Source organism: Sciurus carolinensis, chromosome 14 (assembly GCF_902686445.1).
Source record: "Sciurus carolinensis chromosome 14, mSciCar1.2, whole genome shotgun sequence".
NCBI lineage: Eukaryota > Metazoa > Chordata > Mammalia > Rodentia > Sciuridae > Sciurus > Sciurus carolinensis.
Window position 1 is genome coordinate 2134880 of NC_062226.1, and position 21537 is coordinate 2156416.

The window sequence follows — 21537 nt, forward strand, 5'->3', positions numbered from 1 at the left end:
CCCCAGTCCAGTGCAGGGGGCAGGCAGCAGCAGGTTAAGCAGAACTTCCTGGAGTGACAGCGTGTGCCCAGTCACTCTGCTCGAGGGGGACAGGACTGAGCCAGGTCAGCAGGGGGGCTGACATTGGGACCTGGGCAGATTTGTGCAAGGGCCCTGTGGTTGGCATAGGAAAGAGCCAGCTGGCCTGAGAGGGAGCAGAATCAGGCCAGGTCTGCTCTAGTCAGAGGAAGGCGTGGGCTTGGGAGCTCCAGAGAAGAGCAGATCTGTCCCTCACTCTCCTTTTCTGTCCCCTGCTGTCCACCCATCCCCCAGGCACCTCCCTCTCCATCTGCCCAGAGAGGCACCTGTGCTGCCTTCCCCAGCACCACACCCCACGCCAATCTGCCCCCAGGGAGGCACCCCCTCCTGGGCAGCCATGCCGCCAGCTGGAGCCGGTGGGGACAGGAGACAAAGTGGGCACAGCCGGCCACGGAGAGCGCCTCAACACAGACTATTTGGGGATTGTCTCTATTTTTAGTTTGAAATCGGTCCACCCTCCAGGACTGGGGGAAGGCACAGTCCGCTGGGCCAGGACTCCAGCAGCCAGGGCCCATCACTCACTGGTCACCTCCATCTGCTCGTCCAGAGTTGGATGGGACCAGACGGCCTGCAAGGTGGTCAGTGGTTCCCAGCTAAAAGGCCTCCACAGGCCTGTGGCCACAGGGAGGAGCTGCTTTCTGGACAGTTCTTCAGGATGTTTCAGAAGAACATCAGCTGGTCGGCTTCGATTCCCACTGATGATGTCCATGTGTCATTAGCGCCAATTAGGGGACTGTGGAGGCAAAGTGTTTGGCCTGGGGCACAGGCTGGTGGGAGGGCCACCAGGACAATTGAATTCCCACCAGACAAATGTGATTACCCGTGTGGCCTGGGCCCACCCCCACAGGGGCTGGGGCATAAATGGCCAGGTGGGGCTGGCAAGCTCACCCCAGCCATGCAGGACTCCAGCCGCCAGAGTCGCTGGGCCAGCATCCCCGGCCCCAGTGTGCGGGAGGCGGCCTCCATGTACGGCACAGCGGTGGCCATCTTTCTGGTCATTCTAGTGGCCGCGCTGCAGGGCTCTGCGCCCCCAGAGAGCCCCTTTCCCTACCACATCCCCCTGGACCCAGAGGGGACCCTGGAGCTCTCATGGAACGTCAGTTACGTCCAGGAGGTTGTCCACTTCCAGCTCCTGGTGCGGGGGCTCAAGGCTGGGGTCTTGTTCGGGATGTCGGACCGTGGAGAGCTGGAGAACGCCGACCTGGTCGTGCTGTGGACGGACGGGGTCAGCTCCTACTTTGCGGTAGGTCTTCGCTCCTTCCTGGCTTTCGACCACTCCCTCCCCAGCGGCCCCTGGCCTCCTTCCTGGGCGCTCCCGCTTGATCCAGCAGAGGACCTCTGAGGTGCTTGGGCTCCCTCTGATCTGGCTGGGCCTGTGTCCCCAGCTGAGGTATTGTGGGGACACTGACTTGAGGATGAAATGGGGAAGGGATGCTCCCCATGGTCTGTGGCTGCACACCCCAAATAATGGGAACAGCCTCCCAAGGGGAGTGGCTGCACCCGGAGGGGCTGCCCACCACAGCCAGCCCCAGGCCGCACTGAGCGCACCCCACGCGCGCACCTGGGCCGGGCGCGGCAGATGCTGGCACAGCAGTGCGCGCACACCAGCGTGCAGGGGAACAGGTGCAGGTGATCTCTGCCCCAGGGGAGCCCTCCAAGGCCCGGCTCTGGCTCTTGGCACCAACTCCTCAAAAGTCACCTCCACTCTTGCTTTCAAGGGTGGCAGAAGGGAACACTCCTCCTTCAAACTGGAGTGGCCACGGGGGCCCCAACAGGCTGCAGGGGTCACCAGAGGAAGGGGGGCTGCCAGAGGACGGACCGACCTCTGCAGACAAGCCCAGCTGGCTCCGGGACCTCGGCACGGGTGGGCCACTGTTCCTTCTCCAGGCAGAGCACCCTCTGGATCTGAGCTGCACAGCCAGCTCCCGCTCTGGCTTCCACAGCGCCTCTGGCAGCTGGGGGGTCACTGCTGGCTGACCCCTGAGCTGGGCTAGCTCCACCCGCAACCCAGCCCCAGCCCCTCTGCCCCTGCACAGCTGAGGCCAGCTGGAGCCCTTTGCTCAGGGAGGAGCTGGGCTGCACGGTGGCCCCAGGTCACAGCCTGCTCTGAGCCACAAGCTCTCTGGAGGAGCAGCAGAGCCTCCCCCAAGTCCGAGAGCACTGCTCCTTGCTGGGGAGCAGCGCGGGTGGGCATTTCCCAGCTGCGGGGGCGCCAGGTGACTCCCCTCTCCACCGACCTCAAGGTTAAGTTGCACAACAAATTCCCGTGGAAGCCAAAGGGAGACTTGGTGCCCCTCCTGCCTCAGCGGTTCCAGCCTCTGCCTACCACAGGAGAGGTCCTACCACAGCAGTGTCACTGCCGCTGTCCCCTAGAGAAAGCTGCAAGATCCCTCCCTCCCGCTCTCCTTCCCTCCCTCTTTCCTCCCTTCTCCCTTCCTCCCTTCCTTCCTTCCTCTCAAGGAAATGAAGAAACATGTTATAGCCCTGGGTGTGGGATTTAAAAGAAACAACCACACTCCTTCTGGCAGAGGGCCGGTGGTCTTCTTGAATCCAGAGAGAGGCCTGCTCCAGAGAGAGCTTCTCCCAGGTGCACTGCTGTCCCCTGCTCTGGCCTGGAGCCCATGGTGTGTTCCTGAGCCTTGGAGCCCAGGGCAGGGGAAGCAATGGGGGAGGGAAGGTGGGGTCAGTGACCCAGGTTCTAGGAGCTGTCCTGGGAAAGGGCAACCTGACTCCTTCCTCCCTGGGCCTCAGTCCACCTGCTCCAGGCCAGGCTGTGGCTTGTGTGAGGTTTAAGATGCCTCAGCCGCAGTATTTAAGGTGGCACCTGCTCTCAGGCTCACCTGAGTGGAAGGCAGGCACCTGGAATGAGTGCCACCTTAAAGGCCCCACCCGGTCCCTCTCCTTCTCCCCATCGCACTGGACTTTCTTTTCCTAAGATGCTCCCCTCCTAGAGGGGTGGGAGACCCTGGTGATGTGCCCCGTGGGAAGCCTCAGGCACTTTCTTAACAATACAGATCCCTGGGTCTCACCCGAGGCCCAGGAACCTGAATCTCAGGCAGCAGGACTTGGGTAGCATTTGATAGTCCCAGTTCAGGGCCGTAGAAAGAGTAGGTGGCAGTGGGGCTCAGCCCCAATGTCCCCAGACAGAAGCTGACTTAGAAAGTGGTCGTGGGGACCAGGGTTGTGACTGAGTGGCAGACTCACACTTGCCTAGCATGCATGAAGCCCTGGGTGTGACCTACAAAGGAAAGAAAGAAAGTGGGTGAGGTACCTCACGGAGTGGGAAGTGGGCACAGCGGCTCCCAGCCCTGCAAGTGTGCCCCTCGGATCTGCCAGGGAAGGCAGCGGGCTGCTCTCTGCCCAGCGGGTCAGCTCCTTTCTGATCAGCCCTGAACTTGTTTCTGCAGGATGCCTGGAGTGACCAGAAGGGGCAGATCCACCTGGATGCCCAGCAGGACTACCAGCTACTGCAGGCAGAGGGGACCCCTGACGGCCTGTCCCTGCTCTTCAAGAGACCCTTTGGCACCTGTGACCCCAAGGACTACCTCATTGAGGTAGGGAGGCCCTAGCCCTTAGGCTACCTGGACCACACCTGCACCCCAGGCTCAGGCTGCTAGCTCTGCCTCCTGTCTGGGCCTGGGCCGTTACGCACTGCAGAAAGCCAGCAGGGGGCCAGCAGCCCCCGGGTAGGTCGAGGCTGTGCGGGGGGTCCTGCTCTGCTGGCAGCTACAGAGCCCTCAAAGAAGCAGCTCTTTGGGGACAGGTTTTGGGGACACGCTTTCTAGACATGGGTCTTGCCATAGACTCTCAGACTGGGATGAGATCTTGCACCTGGGGTGTCTCTCTGGCCCATCCACTCAAGTAGGATTCTAGAAAGCCCCTCTCTGCTGACAACTTGCTGTAGATCCAGGCAGGTCCCTTTCTCCTCTGGACCTCTGTTTGCCCATGCACAAAAGAGATGGGGACAGCATGATCCTGGACTCGACCTGAGGGCAGAGAGTCGAGGGCCAGGAGGCAGAGCTCAGATACTATGCATGCCTCACGCTGCTGCTGCTCCAAGGGCCCCCGTCAGGTAAAAACAATCCTCCGAGCCCCTGAGGACGAGACCCTTTTGACTTGCTAGGCCACTTTGCTGTCCACCGTCCTGTGCAACCCTTCGGGATGGCAGGGGAGTGGCTGGCATTGGTGCCTGGTCTCAACGTACAGAGGTAGCTGAGTGATAATGTGGAGCGGCTTCGTGCCATTGAAGGAGACGTTCCTTGCAGTTCCTGGGGAAGGGGCCGCTGCGTCATGCTGGACGGTGCGGGGAGCATCGGTCTTGGTGGTGAGCCAGAGCAGGATCGAGGAGAGATCGGGCAAGGGCAGGCTGGACTGCAGCACAGGCTGTTTTAGTCAGCTTTCCCGCTGCTGTGACCCAAAGGCCTGATGAGAACAGTTTGGGGAGGGAAGGGTTAGCTGGAGGCTCCCAGTTTCAGAGGTCTCAGTCCATGGGTAGCTGGCTCCATTCCTTGGGCTCCAGGTGAGGCAGGACATCGTGGCAGAAGTATGTAGCAGGGGAGGGCAGGTCAGGACATGTTCACCAAGAAGCAGAGACAGAGCTCCGCTCAACAAGGACAACCTATAAATCCCAAAGGCCGGCCCCCAGTGACCTGCCTCCTCCAGCCCCACCCTGTGGGCCCACAATCACCTCCCAGGTAATCCTGTCAGAGGAGTAATGTTCTGCCTGGGTTGAGGCTCTCCAGCCTCCAAGCTTCCTTGCATTGTCTCCCACTTGAGCTTTTTGGAGGACACCTCATATCTAAACCATAATATTCTGCCCTTGGCCCCCAAAAGCTCACGCCTGTCTCACAATGCAAAATGCATTTAGTCCATTTCAAGAGTTCCCCCATAGTTTTAAGAGTTTTAGTATTGCCCCAAAGTCCAAGTCCAAAGTCTCTGAGACTCAAGGCAAGCTTTCAGCATGAGCTCCTGTAAAAATCAAAGGCGAGTTACACGTATCCATGTAAAGGCACAGGGTGAGATTTCCACTCCAGCAGGGAGAAACAGGGGCATCCGGAGGAGGAGGGACAAAGCAAGACTGAGACCAGCTGGGCAAACAAGTCCTGTAGCTCCACACCTCCAGCAGTGGCCTCACCTCCCGCGGCTCCCCACCCCCGGCTGTGCGGAAGGCAGCCACCTTCTCTGTTGCCTGTCTCTGCTGATCCCTGCAGTGCTCCTCGGTAGACGCCCCACGCCTCTGGCCTCAGTCCCCTCACCTGGCAGACCTCGGGCTGTTGTCTTCTTAGATTCTGTATTTGTCTATTTGCACGCATTAATCAAGCAGGGGGCAAAGGGGCAGTCTGAGTCGCTCTCCCTTCTGAGTGTAGGTAGAAGGCATTCAGAAGGGCAGGCTCCATGTGGTGCATGGCACAGGCAGGAGGTTCTGGGGTAGCCCGACCAGGCTGTCACTGCCTGGAAGGACCCCCAGTTGCAGGGCCCAGAGTGAATCATGCCAGCTGGTAAGTGTGGCTAGGCAGGAAGCTGGGGGCTCTCAGTGGGCAATCAACTGGGCCCTGTCTGGGCTGCAGGATGGCACCGTCCACCTGGTCTACGGGATCCTGGAGGAGCCCTTCCAGTCACTGGAGGCCATCAACACCTCGGGCCTGCAGACAGGGCTGCAGCGGGCACAGCTCCTGAAGGCTGAAGTGCCCGTCCCAGCAGTGCCCTCGGACACAGACACCATGGAGATCCGTGCCCCTGACGTCCTGATCCCTGCCCAGGAGACCACGTACTGGTGCTACATCACGGAGCTGCCCCGGGACTTCTCCCGGCACCACATCATCATGGTATGTGGGGGCCAGCCCCTCCGCCTCACGCGGGCCTCAGCAGTCCCTGGCCTGTGCTGTGTCCTGCTGAGCCAGTGCCTCTCAGTGCCCGGGCCTGTGGCAGTAGTTGTCTTCTCTGTCACCTGTCACCTGCTCGTCCCCTATCCCTGGGCCTCTGAGTGCCTGGAACCAATAAATCAGGTCCTTGATTTCTGCATCTGCCCTTTGGACTGGAGCTACTGTCCATCTCTCTCTGTGTGCCAGGCCAACTCCCCCTCATGACTAAGTACTCAGAACTCAGTCCTCCACAAAGGGTTCAGCAAAGTCAGGACAACGGGAACCAGAATGGACCACTTGCCTGTTTGGGGGTGGCTAGGGACGTCATCGCTGTGGTCCCCAACCTTGTGTATCGCTCCCTCCTGTTTCTGCTAGAGGAAATGCAGCTGGAAAGGCGTGTCCAGTCTCGTGCAGGGAGTGGCCGGCTGTGCCGTTGTCCTGGGTGCGGGTGCTCCTCTGGGGACCCCTGACTGCCAGTGGAGCAGCAGGGCTGCACCTGAGGACGGCTCCTCTCTACCCCGGTCAGGAAGCGGTTCATGTGGGTCCCGCGTTCTTCCCTCAGGCTCTGGACATGGTCCTGGGTGTTGTCCCGTCCATCCCTCCCATTCCACAGGCGGGCAGGTGGAGGCCTGTGGAGGGCAGCCACCACCCCAGTGGGCAGGAGAGCAGGTGGGTGGTGTAGGGCCCGGTGGGCTCAGAGCAGCCTGTCCCTCTGCAGTACGAGCCGGTCATCACGGAGGGCAATGAGGCCCTGGTGCACCACATGGAGGTCTTCCAGTGCGCAGCGGCCTTTGAGAGCTTCCCCCACTTCAACGGGCCCTGCGACTCCAAGATGAAGCCTGAGCGTCTCAACTTCTGCCGCCACGTGCTGGCCGCCTGGGCCCTGGGCGCCAAGGTGAGGGTCCATCCAGCCCAGCGGCCCGGGGCTCCCTGCGCCAGGGCCCCAACTCCCTGCACCTCGGGTTTCCCAATGGCACTGGCAGAGTAAGACCCCAAGAAGGGGCTGCTCAGGGTGCACCTGAGGCCACCGGGGAGGGTGAGCCCCAGAGCAGCCCCCGTCCTCGGGCCGGGAAGCTTCCTCCAGGCCTCCGTACTCTTACATGGAAACCAAAGCGCTCCGTGAGCGTGGGGCGGACCTTGCTTGCCCACTGGGATGGGGTGGGCACAGTGTGACCCCAGGAGGCAAGGCAGGGTCTCTCCAGAGCGTCAATGGCAGGAGGCAAGTGTCACTCTAATCCAGGGCCCCACCCATGCCACCACCCAGCTCGGACCCCAGCGTGGGGGCCTCCTCCCTCTGACTGTCCTCCCCACCCACAGGCGTTCTACTACCCCGAGGAAGCTGGCCTTGCATTTGGGGGTCCGGGGTCCTCCAGGTTCCTCCGCCTGGAGGTTCACTACCACAACCCACTGCAGATCCAAGGTAGGAGTGCCCGGCTGGCCAGCGTCCACGGGAGCCGCTCAGCATGGGCAGCACGCTCAGCAGGGCACCCGCCCCAAGGACCCCTGGCGGCGTGGCCTGTGGCTACACACGCAGCCCTGCCCCAGGCCCTCTGCCCTCCAGATGGCACTGGGCCAGGGACCTAGGCCAGGCAGTGTCTTCAACCCCACTGTGCCGATGAGGAAACCGAGGACCCGAGGTGCAGGGACAAGAGGCCAGGAGGTCTGGCCGTGCCCCAGCCTGGAGGCTGGCCTGGTTCCAAGGCTGCCTCCTGAGGACGGGTCACTGGGATGCCAGTGAGAGCCAGCTGAGCCCACAGAGACCCCTCCTTCCTGCACAGAACCAGCCAGAGCAGGAGGCTATTTGGGGTGCCAGCACATGTCCAGCCTTCAGGGCCAGCAGGGAGAGGCAGGAGCGGGGCCCTGGGGGGGTCGACCTTGAGTCAGAGTTGACTCAGACCATCAGCCACCCCTCGTCCCTGACTGCCACTGTTACTGGGGTCTTGCTGGCACCCACGGACTATGGCCCTGGCCTCTCCAGAACAGTCTGGGCCAAGATGGGGCACCTGGGCATGGCAAGGTGACAGGCCACCCCAGGGCCACCAATGACCCTGCCAGACCCCCCGATGCCCCCTCTGTCAGCCTGATGACTGGGAGGCACCGCCTCCAGGGCCGTGCTTGGGGCAGGGTCCTGGTCCCCTGGGGGCCTTTCTGACTGTTCTTCCCTGTGCTTCTCGAAACGCAGTGTGGGAGCGAGTGTCCATGTGCACACACCAGGGAGGGCCAGGGGGCTTGCTGGAGGGCTCCCCATTGCCGTGAGCAGGGTGAGGGGTGCCAAGCCTGGGGTTCTGCTCCTGGCCCAGCGGGCAGACTTGATTAGCTGTGTGCGGCGGCTGTGTGGGGGCAGGGACGGCCTAGGCAGGGCTTCTCAGCCCCTCTACAATCCTGGAGACAAGTCCTTGTGGCCCCTGGGGGTAGGCCAGGTGGGATCACATCCCCCAGCTTACGGGGTGGACCAGAGAAGGGAGGGGACCCGCCATGGTCATCCCGCCAGGCAGGGACAGTGCAGGATCGAGTTCTTTGCCAGCTCGCTTCCTTCTGTGGCTTCGGAGAGCAGCCCACGTTGTCCAAATTTGCTCAGAGGAGCCTGGGCCAGGACCACGCCTGTCTGCCCCCTTCCTGTTCCCCTGGTCCACACTAGGAGGAGCAGAGGATGTGTTCTAACTCCATCAGTGTTTGGAGGGCCTGACGTGCATGAGGGCCTGTGTCAGAGCCGAGCCTCGGGGTCAGCAGGACACCCTCAAGGAGCTTCTGGGAGGAGACACGACAGGCTCGCACACACGCACGCACGCTCACACACCTGGGAGGCACAGGTCCAGTGCAAAGATGCCCAGGAGGACGAGGTCCACGTGTGGGTGTGGCTTTGAGGTGTTCTACATGGGTCTTGCTTTATGGGGAGAATCTCCACGAGGGAAGCTGCCGAGTGCTTCATTCCAGAGAGGGAAGGCCCTGCTCATTGACAGGGAGACTGATGGACAGAGAGCATGCCCAAGGAACACACAGCTGGCTGCAGTGTGGTGGGCAGAGCTGGGGGGAGAGGGTGGGATCTGCTTGATCGCCCTGTGCCTGAAGGTGGGACCAGCAGAGTCGGTCTCTAGGATGGGAATACCATTAACACCAAGTCAGAAACTGAACATCTCTCCTCCTCTCTGTGGTGCTGGCGTCTTCCACCATATGTAGTGCCTCTCCCTCTCTCCCCATCCCTTTCTCTCTGAATGACACTTATTTTTATTTGTGCAAGTGAGGAACAGAAATAGCCTGGTAGATAAGGGCTGTGAGGCTGGGGAACATCCATGCCCTGACGCTCCCAGCTGGATGTGGCCGGGGGCTGTGCACGGTCCAAGCTGCCAGTGGCTGTCGTCCCAGCTGCACACGCAGGGCTTTCTGCCACCCCTGGAGTTATCTACAGCGCGCACAGAGGAGCACACGCGGCTCAGGCCTTAGCATGATACAGGATTTATTGCTCATTTAAAACCTGAAAGCAAATGGATTTTCAGAAACTCCTTAAGCATCAGGGAAGTCTGTCTCTTCCTGATTATCTGGTTGTATTTATGGATCCTTTGCCAAACATAAGGATGTTCCTGTCACCCTATAAGTCTCGAGATGGGCTGCTTTTTCTATAAATATCAAAATCCCACAATTATCTCATTATTTAATCCCCATCTGAATTTTAACTAGTTCCTTCCCTTTGATGTGATCAGCGCAGCTGCAGTTTGGCTTGGGGTATGCGTGGGAGGGACGAAGACAGCAGAGGGGTGGCCTCAGCTTCACCTGCCCCCGCAGCCAGCCCTGGGCTCTGGTCCCAGCCCTGCCAGGATCTTCCATGCAGGCTCTGTCCTGTTTCCTTGTGTGGACGTGGGACAATGACTCACACCAAGGGACAGGATTGTGTCCACAGGGACTGGTCCTGGGAGACAGTGGCCCTACCCCACTCTGTCCTGGTTCCTTTTGTCCAAAAGCACGTCCAGGAACAGCATTGGAAGAAGGGACCAGCAGAAGGCTGAGAAGGAGAAGCCACAGACTGCCCAGGGCTGCCCGGGGCTGGTGCTGGCCACCAGGCTGAGGCTGTCCCAAGCTGCTTCTGGCCTGTTGGTCCCTCCCCTGACTGGAACTTCCAGTGTGGCTCTTCACTGGATGCTCATGAGGAGACATGTCCGTGACACAGAGCACCCCATCCGTGTCACCTCCCTTTTCCCCACACACTGAGGGGCACCAGCCCCAGGCAGTGTGGCCTCTCCTGCCCACCTCTATTCCTAGCGAGTGTCCAGGGCCGTGGTGTGGTCAGCCCCCACGAAGCCAAGAGCGAGGCCCGTCACTGACCGCTCGCCGGCACGCCGCCTCCGGAGGGGGAGTGCGGGCACTGGAGGACACGCAGCCTGTGGCTGCTCCTGTGGGTCCAGCATCCGCGGGCCCCTGCCCACCAGCTCCTGTGGTGGCTGGGACACCTTTCCAGGGAGCCCAGAGACTCGCCAGCCCTCAGGCTGCAGGGAGGACCCGCAAGTGCAGGCGATCCAATCTGAGACTCAGCGCCTCCAGGACGGGCAGAAGCACCGGGTCTCATTTGGAAGAGGCCCTGGCCTGTGAGCCAAGGCCAGAGGGAGCACAGAGCCCTGTTGACCCAGCGAGGCTGGAACTGGGCACGGCCCGCCTGGCCCAGGCTCCCGCTCCGGACACCCTCGGCCAGCCGGAGGAGAGGCAGGTGCAGGAGACAGGCGGCCCTCGCACTCACGCTGACCCGGGCCTGCCCAGGCTGCCCCCGGCAGCCGCACTGCCCACCCGTCGCCTGCCTGCGGCGTTCGGACAGCGCTGTAGGAATGCCAGCTCAGTATACACAGTGTCACGCGTGTGCGCTGGCCTGATTCTCCGACCCCTGGGTCCACAGGAGTGGGAACGAAGGCCTGGCAGGGGCAGCAGGCGAGGGGTGGTGGCTCCGCCTCCCGAGGGCGGCTGAGGTCCTGGGGCAGTGTGTGTGCAGCTGCCGCGGCCTCTGCCCACACGCCCTCTTCTCCAGGCCGGCACGACTCCTCTGGCATCCGCCTGTACTATACCCCCACGCTGCGGCGCTTCGACGCGGGGATCATGGAGCTGGGCCTGGTGTACACGCCCGTGATGGCCATCCCCCCGCAGGAGACCACCTTCGTCCTGACCGGCTACTGCACGGACAAGTGCACCCAACTGGTGAGCAGCAGTGGGCCTGCCCCAGGGTGCCAGGGAGGGCTGCCAGGGAGGAGGCTCCCAGACCCCATTCCGAGGCTGTCCACACGTTGGTGCCTCCTCTCCAGTGCTAACAGGGCTCAGTCGGCACAGGCCCGGGTGCCTGACTTCCAGGAGCTGCCCTTTGAAGTACGCTTTCCTTCCATGAGGAGGCCCACAGGAGCTCACCACTAGGAAAGCAGGTGATGTCCTGAGGACAGGCTCTCTGCAGCCCTTCCAGCTCCTGGTGCCCTCCTGGACTTTCTCCTGTATATTTCCTCATGCCCTAGAGGCCACGGGAATGTAGTCTTGTTTTGCCTTTAAAAAAACATACTGATCCCAGTGGCTCAGGAGGCTGGGACAGGAGGATCAAGAGTTCAAAGCCAGTCTCAGCAATTGAACGAGGCACTAAGCAACTTAGCAAGACCCTGTCCCAAGATAAAGAATAAAAAACTTGGGGCATGGTTCAGTGGTTAAGCACCCCTGGTTGGTTCGATCCAGAAAGAAAAGCAAAGAAACCCACCATGTTGAGAAGTTTATGGTAATTTACAGATTGACTACCTGGTCCTGGGACTTGCCTTTCAACCTCTGGGTAGCACCACCCGGTGTGAGGTTTCTTTAGGAACTTAACCAGAGTGGGGCTGGGAGGCAGCCTGGTGCCACAGGTGCCTTGCACGGGGCCCTGGGTGTGCCCGGCACAGACCTGCTGCAATGGGGGCAGGCGCTCCTGCAGCCGGGTCCAAACTTCCTGGCCTGCCTCCTCGGGGCCGGCCCTGTTGGACTGAGCCTGGTGTCTGGGCTGGGGGCTCCTTACCCCAGAGATGCTGCCAGGGAGCCCTGGGCACGGGGAAAGGTCTGGTTGGGGGTTTAGACCCGCCCGGCTGTCAGAACGCACCTGGGAGAGGCCACGCAGAAGCGGCCTTCCCCACCATCAGGTTGTCGATGCCTCGAATGTCTTCCGGCCACGTGGGCGGAGGCCAGCGTCCCCCGGCACTCGCAGGCTGAGGCCCGGCCTGCCCTCGTGGCTGCTGCTCTTCTTTCCCCAAGGCTGTGCTCCCGGCCTGGCAGGGCTTCCCTGCGTCCTTCTCACCCCTGTTTTCTGGGGCTCTCTGGATGACGGGGTGTCACTTCATAGTCTGCCGTAAACATTGCAGACGTGTTCTCATGGGCCCTGCTTCCTGGTGACCGGCAGGGTCCCTTTCACAAAGGAGGAGACTGAACCCGCGGAGGCTGGGGAGCCCGCGGCCGCGTGAGGTGGAAAGGCAGGTCTGCGACGTGCGTTGAGCCCCTTCCCACTGGTCTCCTCGCTGTGGGCTGAGGACCGGGCTGTGCCCCTCGCGGGGCACCAGGTCCCTGAGCCTGGGCCAGCTGTCCCCACGCTGCAGAGACTCACGGGCTGCGCTCGGGCCCTGGATCAGTGGGGTGAGGCGCCGTCACGCGCCGGTCATGCACGTCCTCCGGGCGGCATTCCCTCACCTCTCTGTAAAAGGCCCTTGGACCTGGGGTGGGCGTCACCTCCTCAGGGTTCGCTGGGCAGAAGTGACCTGCAGTCTTGCCCAGTGTGGAGGGCGGTGGTCCCTTGGACCCCTCGGCCCTGGAGACGGCAGCCCAGCCTCAGGAAGGCGGCCTGCCAGCCGTGTCCCCCGGGAAGGGGCCAGCTTCCTGTTCTTCCCCTCGTAACAACGGGCTCTCTGGGAAAATCTCGTCTCTGTAGACGATTCCCTGGAGCCTGGTCCATGGAGCGCTCTGTCCAGTCTCTCCAGGTGGACGCTGAGGGCCATGAGCCTGTACCCGAGCCTGTGGTCCAGACACCCGTAGCCGAGCAGGCAAACCAGGAAAGGTGTCCAGTTGGGACTGTCCTTCCCAGAAAGCCGGTCCCTTCCTGCCCCTGGTACAGGCCGGCAGCTCTAGCCAGTGGACAGCGTCAGGAGGCCCAAGGGTCGTTGAGAGCCCAGGAGCCCCTCATCGTCCCCAGTGTGGCCTTGAGGGTCCCCAGAGCTCAGAGCACAGTAAGCAGACAAGGTCTCACTGATGAGAAGGGCAGGGACCGTGGCCAGTGGCAGCAAGACCGATGACCAACCTGGGACAGACGCCGTGGAAGCCTCAGGAAGCCGAGAGCACCGTCCCCTCCCCCGTAGGACCACTGTCCACCCTGACTGCCCCTCCCGCCCTGCAGGCCCTGCCTCCTTCGGGGATTCACATCTTCGCCTCTCAGCTCCACACACATCTGACGGGGAGGAAGGTGGTCACCGTGCTGGCCCGGGGCGGCCGGGAGAAGGAGGTGGTGAACAGGGACAATCACTACAGCCCCCACTTCCAGGTAGGCCCCCACCCAGGCCGCTCAGACGCCCGCCTTCCCTGGCCTCGGGCAGGCGCCATGCGGAGGCGTTTGGGCCGTCGCCCCGTGGTGTCCACCTGGGGTGGCCTCAGCAGTGGGTCCTGCCAGCCCACGAGGCTCAGGCAGGACAGCTCCTTACATGGCATTATCTGGTACCGCTGCCTCTGGTTCCAGCTGCATCCCTGCTGACCGCAGCCCACACTTAGCCAGTCTTGGTGGCCCCAGGGAGGCCAGGGCAGAGCTGACTCCCGAGGGTCCTGGAAACCAACTTTGGGGGGAGGAGAACAGGTGACCAGGGGAGGCCCAGGCCCTCTGATGTCCCCCTTATTCCCCATGCCAGGAGATCCGCATGTTGAAGAAGGTGGTGTCTGTCCACCCGGTGAGTGCCCGGTGGGGTGGGTCTTTCCCTGGAGCGGGGGCGGGGGGACAAATGGCAGTGGAGAAGGGAACCCCAGAGCAGGACAGAGGGCTGGGGGTAGCACCAGACCAGGGCCCCTCCGTGGGATTCACAGTGCTGCGTGTAGGGCACCAGAAGGGGACCTGAGGGCAGTGGGATGAGTCCTCCAGCCTGCTCAGCGGAACCCCAGGTCCAGAGCCTCAAGCAGAGGCGAGGGCATTGAGGGAGCACCCCTGGAAACCCCCGAGGGAAGCCCGGGCCCAGCGGGAACGTGGGCTGTGACGTGTCCAGCCAACACGCACGCCACCGGGCCAGGCCCTGCCCATGGCCCACGGCCCAAGCGCCGGCACCCAAGGGGCACTCGGGTTGCACCCTGGGGGCAGCCTCATGGTGGACGTCCTCGTGGTGGACTTGGGTGGCACACCGACTCACCCGGGACGGCGCTCCTCCCGGGAGGTGCTGACCTGTCCCTGGCCTGTTCCAGGGGGACGTGCTCATCACTTCTTGCACATACAACACGGAAGACAGGAAGCTGGCCACTGTGGTGAGTCTGCGCCCCTCTGGCTGGCCTCCAGGGGCAGGTGGGGCCGGGATGCCTGCTCAGGCTTCCCCACACGTTCCCCCAGGCCAGTCCCAACTCCTCGCTGGAGGGTGGGCTGCTGGAGGGCAGTGGGTGTCCCTCCTTCCCTCCACCATTCAGCTGGCCACTCTCAGTCTGGTCCCCAGGCCTGTGGCTTCAACAGCCCTGGGGATTTGCTGGCAGGGTGAACCTCGGGCTGCACCAGCCCCTTTGAGCAGGGAATGTGGTGCTGACGCCAGCTCTCTGTCCTTCACAAGCTCCACTGGCCACTCTGCTGCCAGCTCAAGCCTGAGAGTCACCACAGAGGCCATGTATTGGCACCTGTGTGCCCAGCACTGGGCTGGCGTGGGGAGGAGCTGGGAGTCCCTGTGGGGCCAAGTCCACCAGGGGACCAAGCCCCGGCAGCTTTACGGAGAGATGGGAAAGCAGAGAGGTGCTCCAAGTCTCACCACCAACGTGCATCCCACGGGGCCCGGGGGGAGCTGGCCCGGGAGAGGGGCGAGGCCTCAGGCAGCGGGCAGCGTGCCAGCCAAGATGGGTCGGAAGGTGCCGGCAGAGGGGGCGGGCACACGGATGGGGCTCGGGCGGCGTGGGTGCCGGAGACGGCAGGGCTGGGACGGCCGAAGGAGGGGCACCGCTGTGAAGGGCCCCTCGAGGCCAGGGGTGCAGGTGACAGAAGACTGCAGCGGGAGCACAGCCTCTGCTGGGCAGCCCGCTTTGTCACGGCAGCACCCAGGGCTCATCTGTGACTTGCGAGCTTCTGGGTGGACCAGGCTCGGCTGGCGTCCCGCCCGGCACCTGCGCCCCGGGACTCTGCTGTGCATCCTGGTGCAGCAAAGTGCATCCTGCCCACCTCTGTGGGGCCTTGACTGTCGGCCGCGTTGTCTTCGATGGCTTCCTGGAGTGTGGAACTGTGATCCCCACGCGCACAGCTCACTCCTTTAAGGCCTGTGGTCCAGTGGCTCTCCATTCAGCCCTGACACCGCACCTGCCCACAAGCAGCGTGAGGAACTCTCCAGGCGGGGAGAGACCCAGCCCCGAGCCGCCACCTGCAGGCCCCCAGCCCTGGCGCCTCTGTCTGCCTTTGCCTCTGGTCTGGACAGGTCCTGTGAACGGGCCTGGGTGACCGCCACCCGCGGGACCTGGTGTCCTGCTCCAGCAGAGTTCCAGGTCCGTCTGTGGTGTGCGGGGATCCGGCACAGCCGGCTTTGCCATGGTCTGTTCCCGGGCCGTGGCACCTTGCCGTGGTGTGCTCACGGGTGGCTGACTGATGGCCATCTCCACCTCCTCCTCAGCGTCACAGCCCCTCCAAGCAGGAGTCGGCACCACCCAGGGGGCCACGGGGGCTCAGAGAGCAAAGATGAAGACGGTCCTCCGAGGTCATGAGCTGCGAGCCTGCGCCCAGTCTACCCCCAGGGTGTTGAGGCTGCGATGCTCGTCAACCCACCTTGCTCCTTCTGGGTCTGGGTGACAACTTCTCTGTCCGTGGCCACCCTTGGGGGCCAGGAGATCTGCAGGCCCCTGGTTTGGAGGCAGCCGCCTGCTCTGGGGCAGGCCTCAGTTCCTAACATCGGCAGCGGGCGTGGCGCCTCCCCCAGAAACGTCCCCCTGCTGAGCCTGGCGGGACCCTGAGCCGCCAGCCAGCAGGCACGGCGAGGGCTGCCCCAATGGGGGCCGGCCATCTTGGGCCAGGCAGCCTCACGTGCTCTAAGCCGGGAGCTCTTTGTGCGATGAACAGTGAGTGTCCAGAGGCAGAGCCTTGCAGGTGGGGGCCAGGCCGCTGGAGGCCATGTGAGGCCTCTGGCTACTGTCAGAACCAAGCTGCAGGGTGACCGATGGACAGTGGCTGTTGGCAGTGTGAAGGGTGGCCTCCCTTGCTGTCCTCGCCAGAGACCCCAGGGACAGCTCTGGCTGCCATTCAACTGCAGGGACTTTGAAGCCAGCACAGGGCTGCCCCTCGTCCTCCCGGAGACCCAGGATCTGCAGCCATGAGCGGGCACAGCAGTAGCCAGGTGGCCCTGCCCTTTCACCTGGCCTGTTGGTCCCTGCCCTGCCATGGCAGGGAGTCCGTGGGGCGGGGACCTTGCCCCCTGCTCCATGGGGTGGGGAGCGCTGCGCACGCCGTGCTGCCGGCAGGTGCAGACACTGGGGCACGTGCTCAAGGGACCCTGGTGGCCGCATCTCGGGTGACAGTGGCTGACGGGCTCCCGCGACTTGCAGGGTGGCTTTGGGATCCTGGAGGAGATGTGTGTCAACTACGCGCACTACTACCCCCAGACCCAGCTGGAGCTGTGCAAGAGCGCGGTGGACCCCGGCTTCCTGCAGAAGTACTTCCACCTGGTCAACAGGCGAGTGCCCAGCCCCACCCCAGGACCGCCGTGGGGACCCTGGGCCTGTGGGTCAGGATGAGGGAGGACCAGGCTGAGTCCCTGCAGCAGAGTCCCCAGGCAGGCCAGGACCAGCCCCTGCCAGCGGGGAAGGGCCATGATGCTGGGCTGGGGAGCGGGTGGCATGCGGCCCCCGGGGGCCTCACCTGTGCCTGCCAGGCTCCCCAGACATCCGCGCACTGTCCCCGCAGGTTCACCAGCGAGGATGTGTGCACCTGCCGGCAGGCCACGGTCCCACAGCAGTTTGCCTCCGTGCCCTGGAACTCCTTCAGCCGCCAGGTGCTCAGGGCGCTGTACGGCTGGGCCCCCATCGCCATGCACTGCAACAAGTCCTCCGCCGTCCGCTTCCAGGTGGGCAGCCCGCCCGCCTGCCCCTGCCCAGTGGTGGCCCAGAGGACCCCAGACAGCCACCATGAAGCACCACAGGGTGGACGGAGGACAGGACCAGGGGACAGGCCAGACAAATGGCAGGAGACGGCAGCCCAGCCAGGAGGGCAGGGCAACCTCCGAGGCGGCTTGGTGCTGGGGTGGGAGCCGCCTGCCGAGCCTCAGATACAGGACACAGCCTGGGGCACCCCACGGGGCAGCTCGGAGGAAGAGGGGTTGGCGGTGAGGACAGAGGCCACTGGGACGGGCCAGGGAGGAGCCCGCCAGCCTCCAGCCTCACCAGCCCTGCCTTCCTCGCAGGGGGAGTGGGACCTGCAGCCGCTGCCCCAGATCGTCTCCACCCTGGAAGAGCCCGCCCCCCACTGCCCCACCCGCGGGGCCCAGAGCCCCGCCGGCCCCACGGTGGTCACCATTGGCCACGGCAGAGGCTGAGAGGGCCCGGCCCTCCACCCCACCTCCCAGCGTCCCGCGAATCGACTCTGCAGCCCCATGCTTGAAGATCCCAGGGCACACCCAGTGCAGCGCCGGGTGCCCGGGCGCAGGGGTTGGACGGAGACTGGGCCCCACCTGAGACCCTGGACCACGCCAGCCTCCTCCCCCGAGATGCCTGCACGGCCCAGAGGCTCCCTGTCGACCTGCCCTGGACTGGACACACGTCCACCCCCTGCTGACCCAGTGTCAGGATCCGCCCCGCCCGCCTCCGGGACAGCCCTGCGACCCCGTGGCCCCCGCCCCACCGTCCTGGCAGGCGGTTGGTGTCTGTGTACTGCGTCAGCATACTGCGTCAGCGCTACTAAACATCTCCCTGCAGAGCGGCTCCTGTGTCCCAGTGGGTGGCTTCCCTGCCAACGGCAGGACAGGCAGGACAGGCATTAGCTCGTTAGGGGTTTGCGCGGGGAAATTGCTCCACTGTAGAGTAAATAGACATTTCCACCCACCCAAAGGGAAGGCCCAACAACCGTCTCACCCCCGAAGGCGAGGCAGCACCGGAGCCAGCATCCGGGTGCGCGCCCCTTGGGGAACGGAACCAGGCCTGCCGAGAGCCTGCTTCCACCACTCAGTGAGACCCCAGGGGCCGTGTCACCTCCTGACCCTCGGTCTCCTCGTCTGTAAACTGGAGCAACTGCGTGCTGGTTGATGGGAGAATGAGCTCCGCCCAGGGATCACTGGCTGCATGGGGACACAGGGCCCCGAGGCTTCCACCCCTGACTGGAGCCGGGCATTTCCTCGGGGGCGGGGGGCAGCTGGCCTCAGGCCTGTCTGGTTCAGTGTCCGCTCTGTGCGGCTTCGAGTTTGAGGTCAAGCTCAACTCCTTGAAGGCTCTGTTCAGTCAGCTCAGCAAAACGCGGCCGGCCTCCGGGGCGGGGGTGATGGATGGCCAGGGCCTCCACGGGCAGCAGCGCAGCGGCCGCCTGCCCTTGGTGCGGCACTCCATTACAGGGCGCTCGTGCCTCCGGACGGCTGTGTGTAAATCACAGCTCCTGGCGGCCATAAGTCAGGGGCCGAGGTCACTGCAAAACGCCAGGCCCCGCAGCACTGGGGAGCCGCCCAGCGTCATCACACAGCTGGTGACAGGTGGGGCACGGCTCCCGCAGGAGCTGGCTTCAGAGCTCTGGTGAAGGGACACTCCAGACACAGGGCCACTGGCCCTCCAAGTCCCAAGGGCCCTACGAGGGATGCAGAGAAGGGCCTGGCTCTGCCGCTCGCCCCAGAGGACTGCAGGCGTGATCCGCCTGGTCCCAGAACCTCCGACACCCCGACACCTCGGACACACAGGCCCCTCCTCTCCCACGCAGCCCGCCACGCTTCCCCGGGGCACTGTGGGGCTCCGGCTCTGCAGCCTGGGCCAGTGCCAGAGACCCATGCCCGGTTGAGAGCTGCTCTGCCTGCTCACCGGCTCCACCCAGGCTGCTCCGCCTGCTCCCCTGGCAGATGAGGAACCATCTCCTGAACTATTGGAAAGGGCCCAGCTGAGTCCAGCAGCCCATGTTCCCATCTTACCTCTGCTGTGTAGCCCTAGGTCTGTTGCTTTCCCTCTCTGGGTTGGGTCTCCCATGGAGCCCCGCCTGCTAGGGCGATATGGTGTGTCCGTTGGGAAGCGCCAAAGCACCAGGGTGCTCTGTGCACACCCCAGCCCGGTGTTGAGAGCCGCGGTGGCAGGCATGGTGTCCCCAGACTGCAGCTGGGGCAGGCATGCCTGCCTGAGTAGGTCCCCGGAGGCCATGCCACCTGGCAGCCGCCCGGGGACCCACCGAAGCTTCATTCCCTGTCAATCAAATGGCAGAGGCGGGACCCGAGATGCGCCCTTGGGCTCCTGCTCCAGGACAGCAGCGACTGTGGTCCCCACCACGCACGGGACAGGTAGCCACAGGGCGGCCTGCTGCCCAGGAGGGTTCTGGAGGATTCGCCCCAGGCTAGCCGAGCTCCAGGGGTGCCAGGCCCCATCAGGGCCTCCCAACCGGGCCCCTTCAGGCCCCTGAGCAGGCCCAGCCACGGACCCCTGAAATGCCCCACAGGCTTCCAGGTGCCTGTGCAGATGGGCAGCTGATGGACTCCTGAGCCCCCAACCCTCAACAGCCCCTGAGTCCCTGGTGGCCCTCACCCCTCCCCGCAGCGGAGTGGGAGAATCTAAGCCCCGGGGCGCTGGGCGCCCACCTCTGCCTGCTCCCTCAGGCCCAAGCTGGGAGGGGCTGCCCCCAGACACATGAGCAGTGAGGTCACATAGCAGGTCAGATCCCAGGGCCTTTGCACGTGAAGACTTGCTCCACCGCTGCCACAGCCTCTCCTTTGCCAGAGGCTTTCCCTGCCTCTGTCAGCTGTGTTGGAGGAGGTGGCCCTGTGCTAGCCCTGCCCCTGAGGAGTCTGGGATGCACTGGGGGGGAGGCAGCTGGAAGTGGCCCGTACACTCTGCTTCCGAGGTTTCCGTCCCAACAGGGGAGTCGGGCACCTCACTCCTGCCAGCGGCTTGTCCCCTTCGACACAAGCTTCTTGCTTGGGGACAGGGAGCTGGACGAGGACAGCCAGACTGGAGCCAGCAGGAGGGCTGAGCAGGAAGAGGTCTGCCCAGGAGCCTCCAAGCCTAGAGTGCTGGACGCCCAGGTGGGCCGAGGGAGGGTGCGGAGACCCGCCCCTCCTCCTCAGTTCAAGCACCTTCAAAACAACAGTCCTGAGACTCCTGGCGGGCGGGGCTCAGCCACGTAGGGGTCGAGATGCTGTTTCCCCAGAAAGTCTTTAAAAAGTAGATTCCAGATGAGGCTGGTGCTAAGGAAGGCTGAGCCTCGGAGCCCACTCGGAGGGAGGGGGCGTGGGTCCTGCGGTCCACCGGAGTGGCACCTGGGGGCCATGACACCGCAGGGACCCTCTGGATGGAGAGGGTGAGCTTGGGAGGAGATTCGCCATGGCCGCCCTCCAGCAGCCACCCAGAGCCCTTGAGGAGGGCTGGGACCCTCTCGGTAAGGAGGCAGAAGAGGGGGAGGCCCAGGAAGGTGTTTTCAGCTGCAGCCCAGGGGAGACACGCTGGACTGGACCCGCTCCCACCTCCCTCATCCTGGGCCCTCTCCCAAGGACAGGCAGGAGAGGGAGGGGGCCTGGCCGTACCGCAGGCCTGGGAAGCAGGCCGAGCCACCTGGGCCGCCGACTCTCCTCTCCCCTCTGGCTCCTGGCCCCACGAGGCCGGGGAGGCTGCAGTGTTCCTTCCTCCCGGATGGCGGGAGAGCAGAGGCCCACCGTGCTCTCACGCACGGCCCCTCCCCGACCCAGGGGGCCAAACTGGCTTTTCAGAGGCCACACCCACACGTCCTCCTGTGGCTTCACTTTTAAGAGCGTGGCCGTCTCGACTCAGTGTGTGGGGAAGGCAGAGGCCCTGCCCAGGACGGCCTGCTCCCCGTCCTGTGCTGCCCGGGTGGTGGGACCCAGCTCAGCAGTGCCCTGAGCGTCGGCCCCGCCCTATCACAGGCACACCCTGGGACCACGCCCGACCCCTGGTGAGCCTGCCCCCGCCTGGCTGGGTCCTGGGTGCCGCAAAAGCCTGCTGATCTAAACCAGGGCGCTAGGCGGAGCAGGGGGACCAGGCGCGTGGAGGGAAGCCACAGACATCGCCCTGGGCCCGAGAGGCAGGTGGCTCCTGACAGGCGGCTGGCATGGGGGGAGGGGCAGGGGAGTTGCCCATATCATGCATGGTGTGGGCGGGCGTGGGCAGGACCAGGGCCAGGGTGAGCAGGAAGACAAGGGCGGGAAAGGCCCTTGTCCACAGCAGCAGGACAAGGGCCCTGGAAGTGAGGATTCTGGCAGCTCCTACTCAGCCTGGACCCGTTGTGATG

The 21537-nt window shown here is 63.8% G+C and overlaps 1 protein-coding gene across 1 annotated transcript; it reads left to right on the top strand.

Moving 5' to 3' along the window:
• The first annotated feature begins 857 nt into the window (after positions 1-857).
• On the top strand, positions 858-18020 carry Dbh (dopamine beta-hydroxylase). The gene is made up of 12 exons (XM_047524161.1): positions 858-1321; positions 3486-3632; positions 5646-5903; positions 6658-6834; positions 7257-7359; positions 10948-11114; positions 13306-13449; positions 13808-13846; positions 14349-14408; positions 16665-16792; positions 17023-17182; positions 17519-18020. The coding sequence occupies exons 1-12, from the start codon at positions 974-976 to the stop codon at positions 17648-17650; spliced, it is 1863 nt and encodes a 620-aa protein (XP_047380117.1). The 5' UTR covers positions 858-973; the 3' UTR covers positions 17651-18020.
• Positions 18021-21537: the final 3517 nt, after the last annotated feature.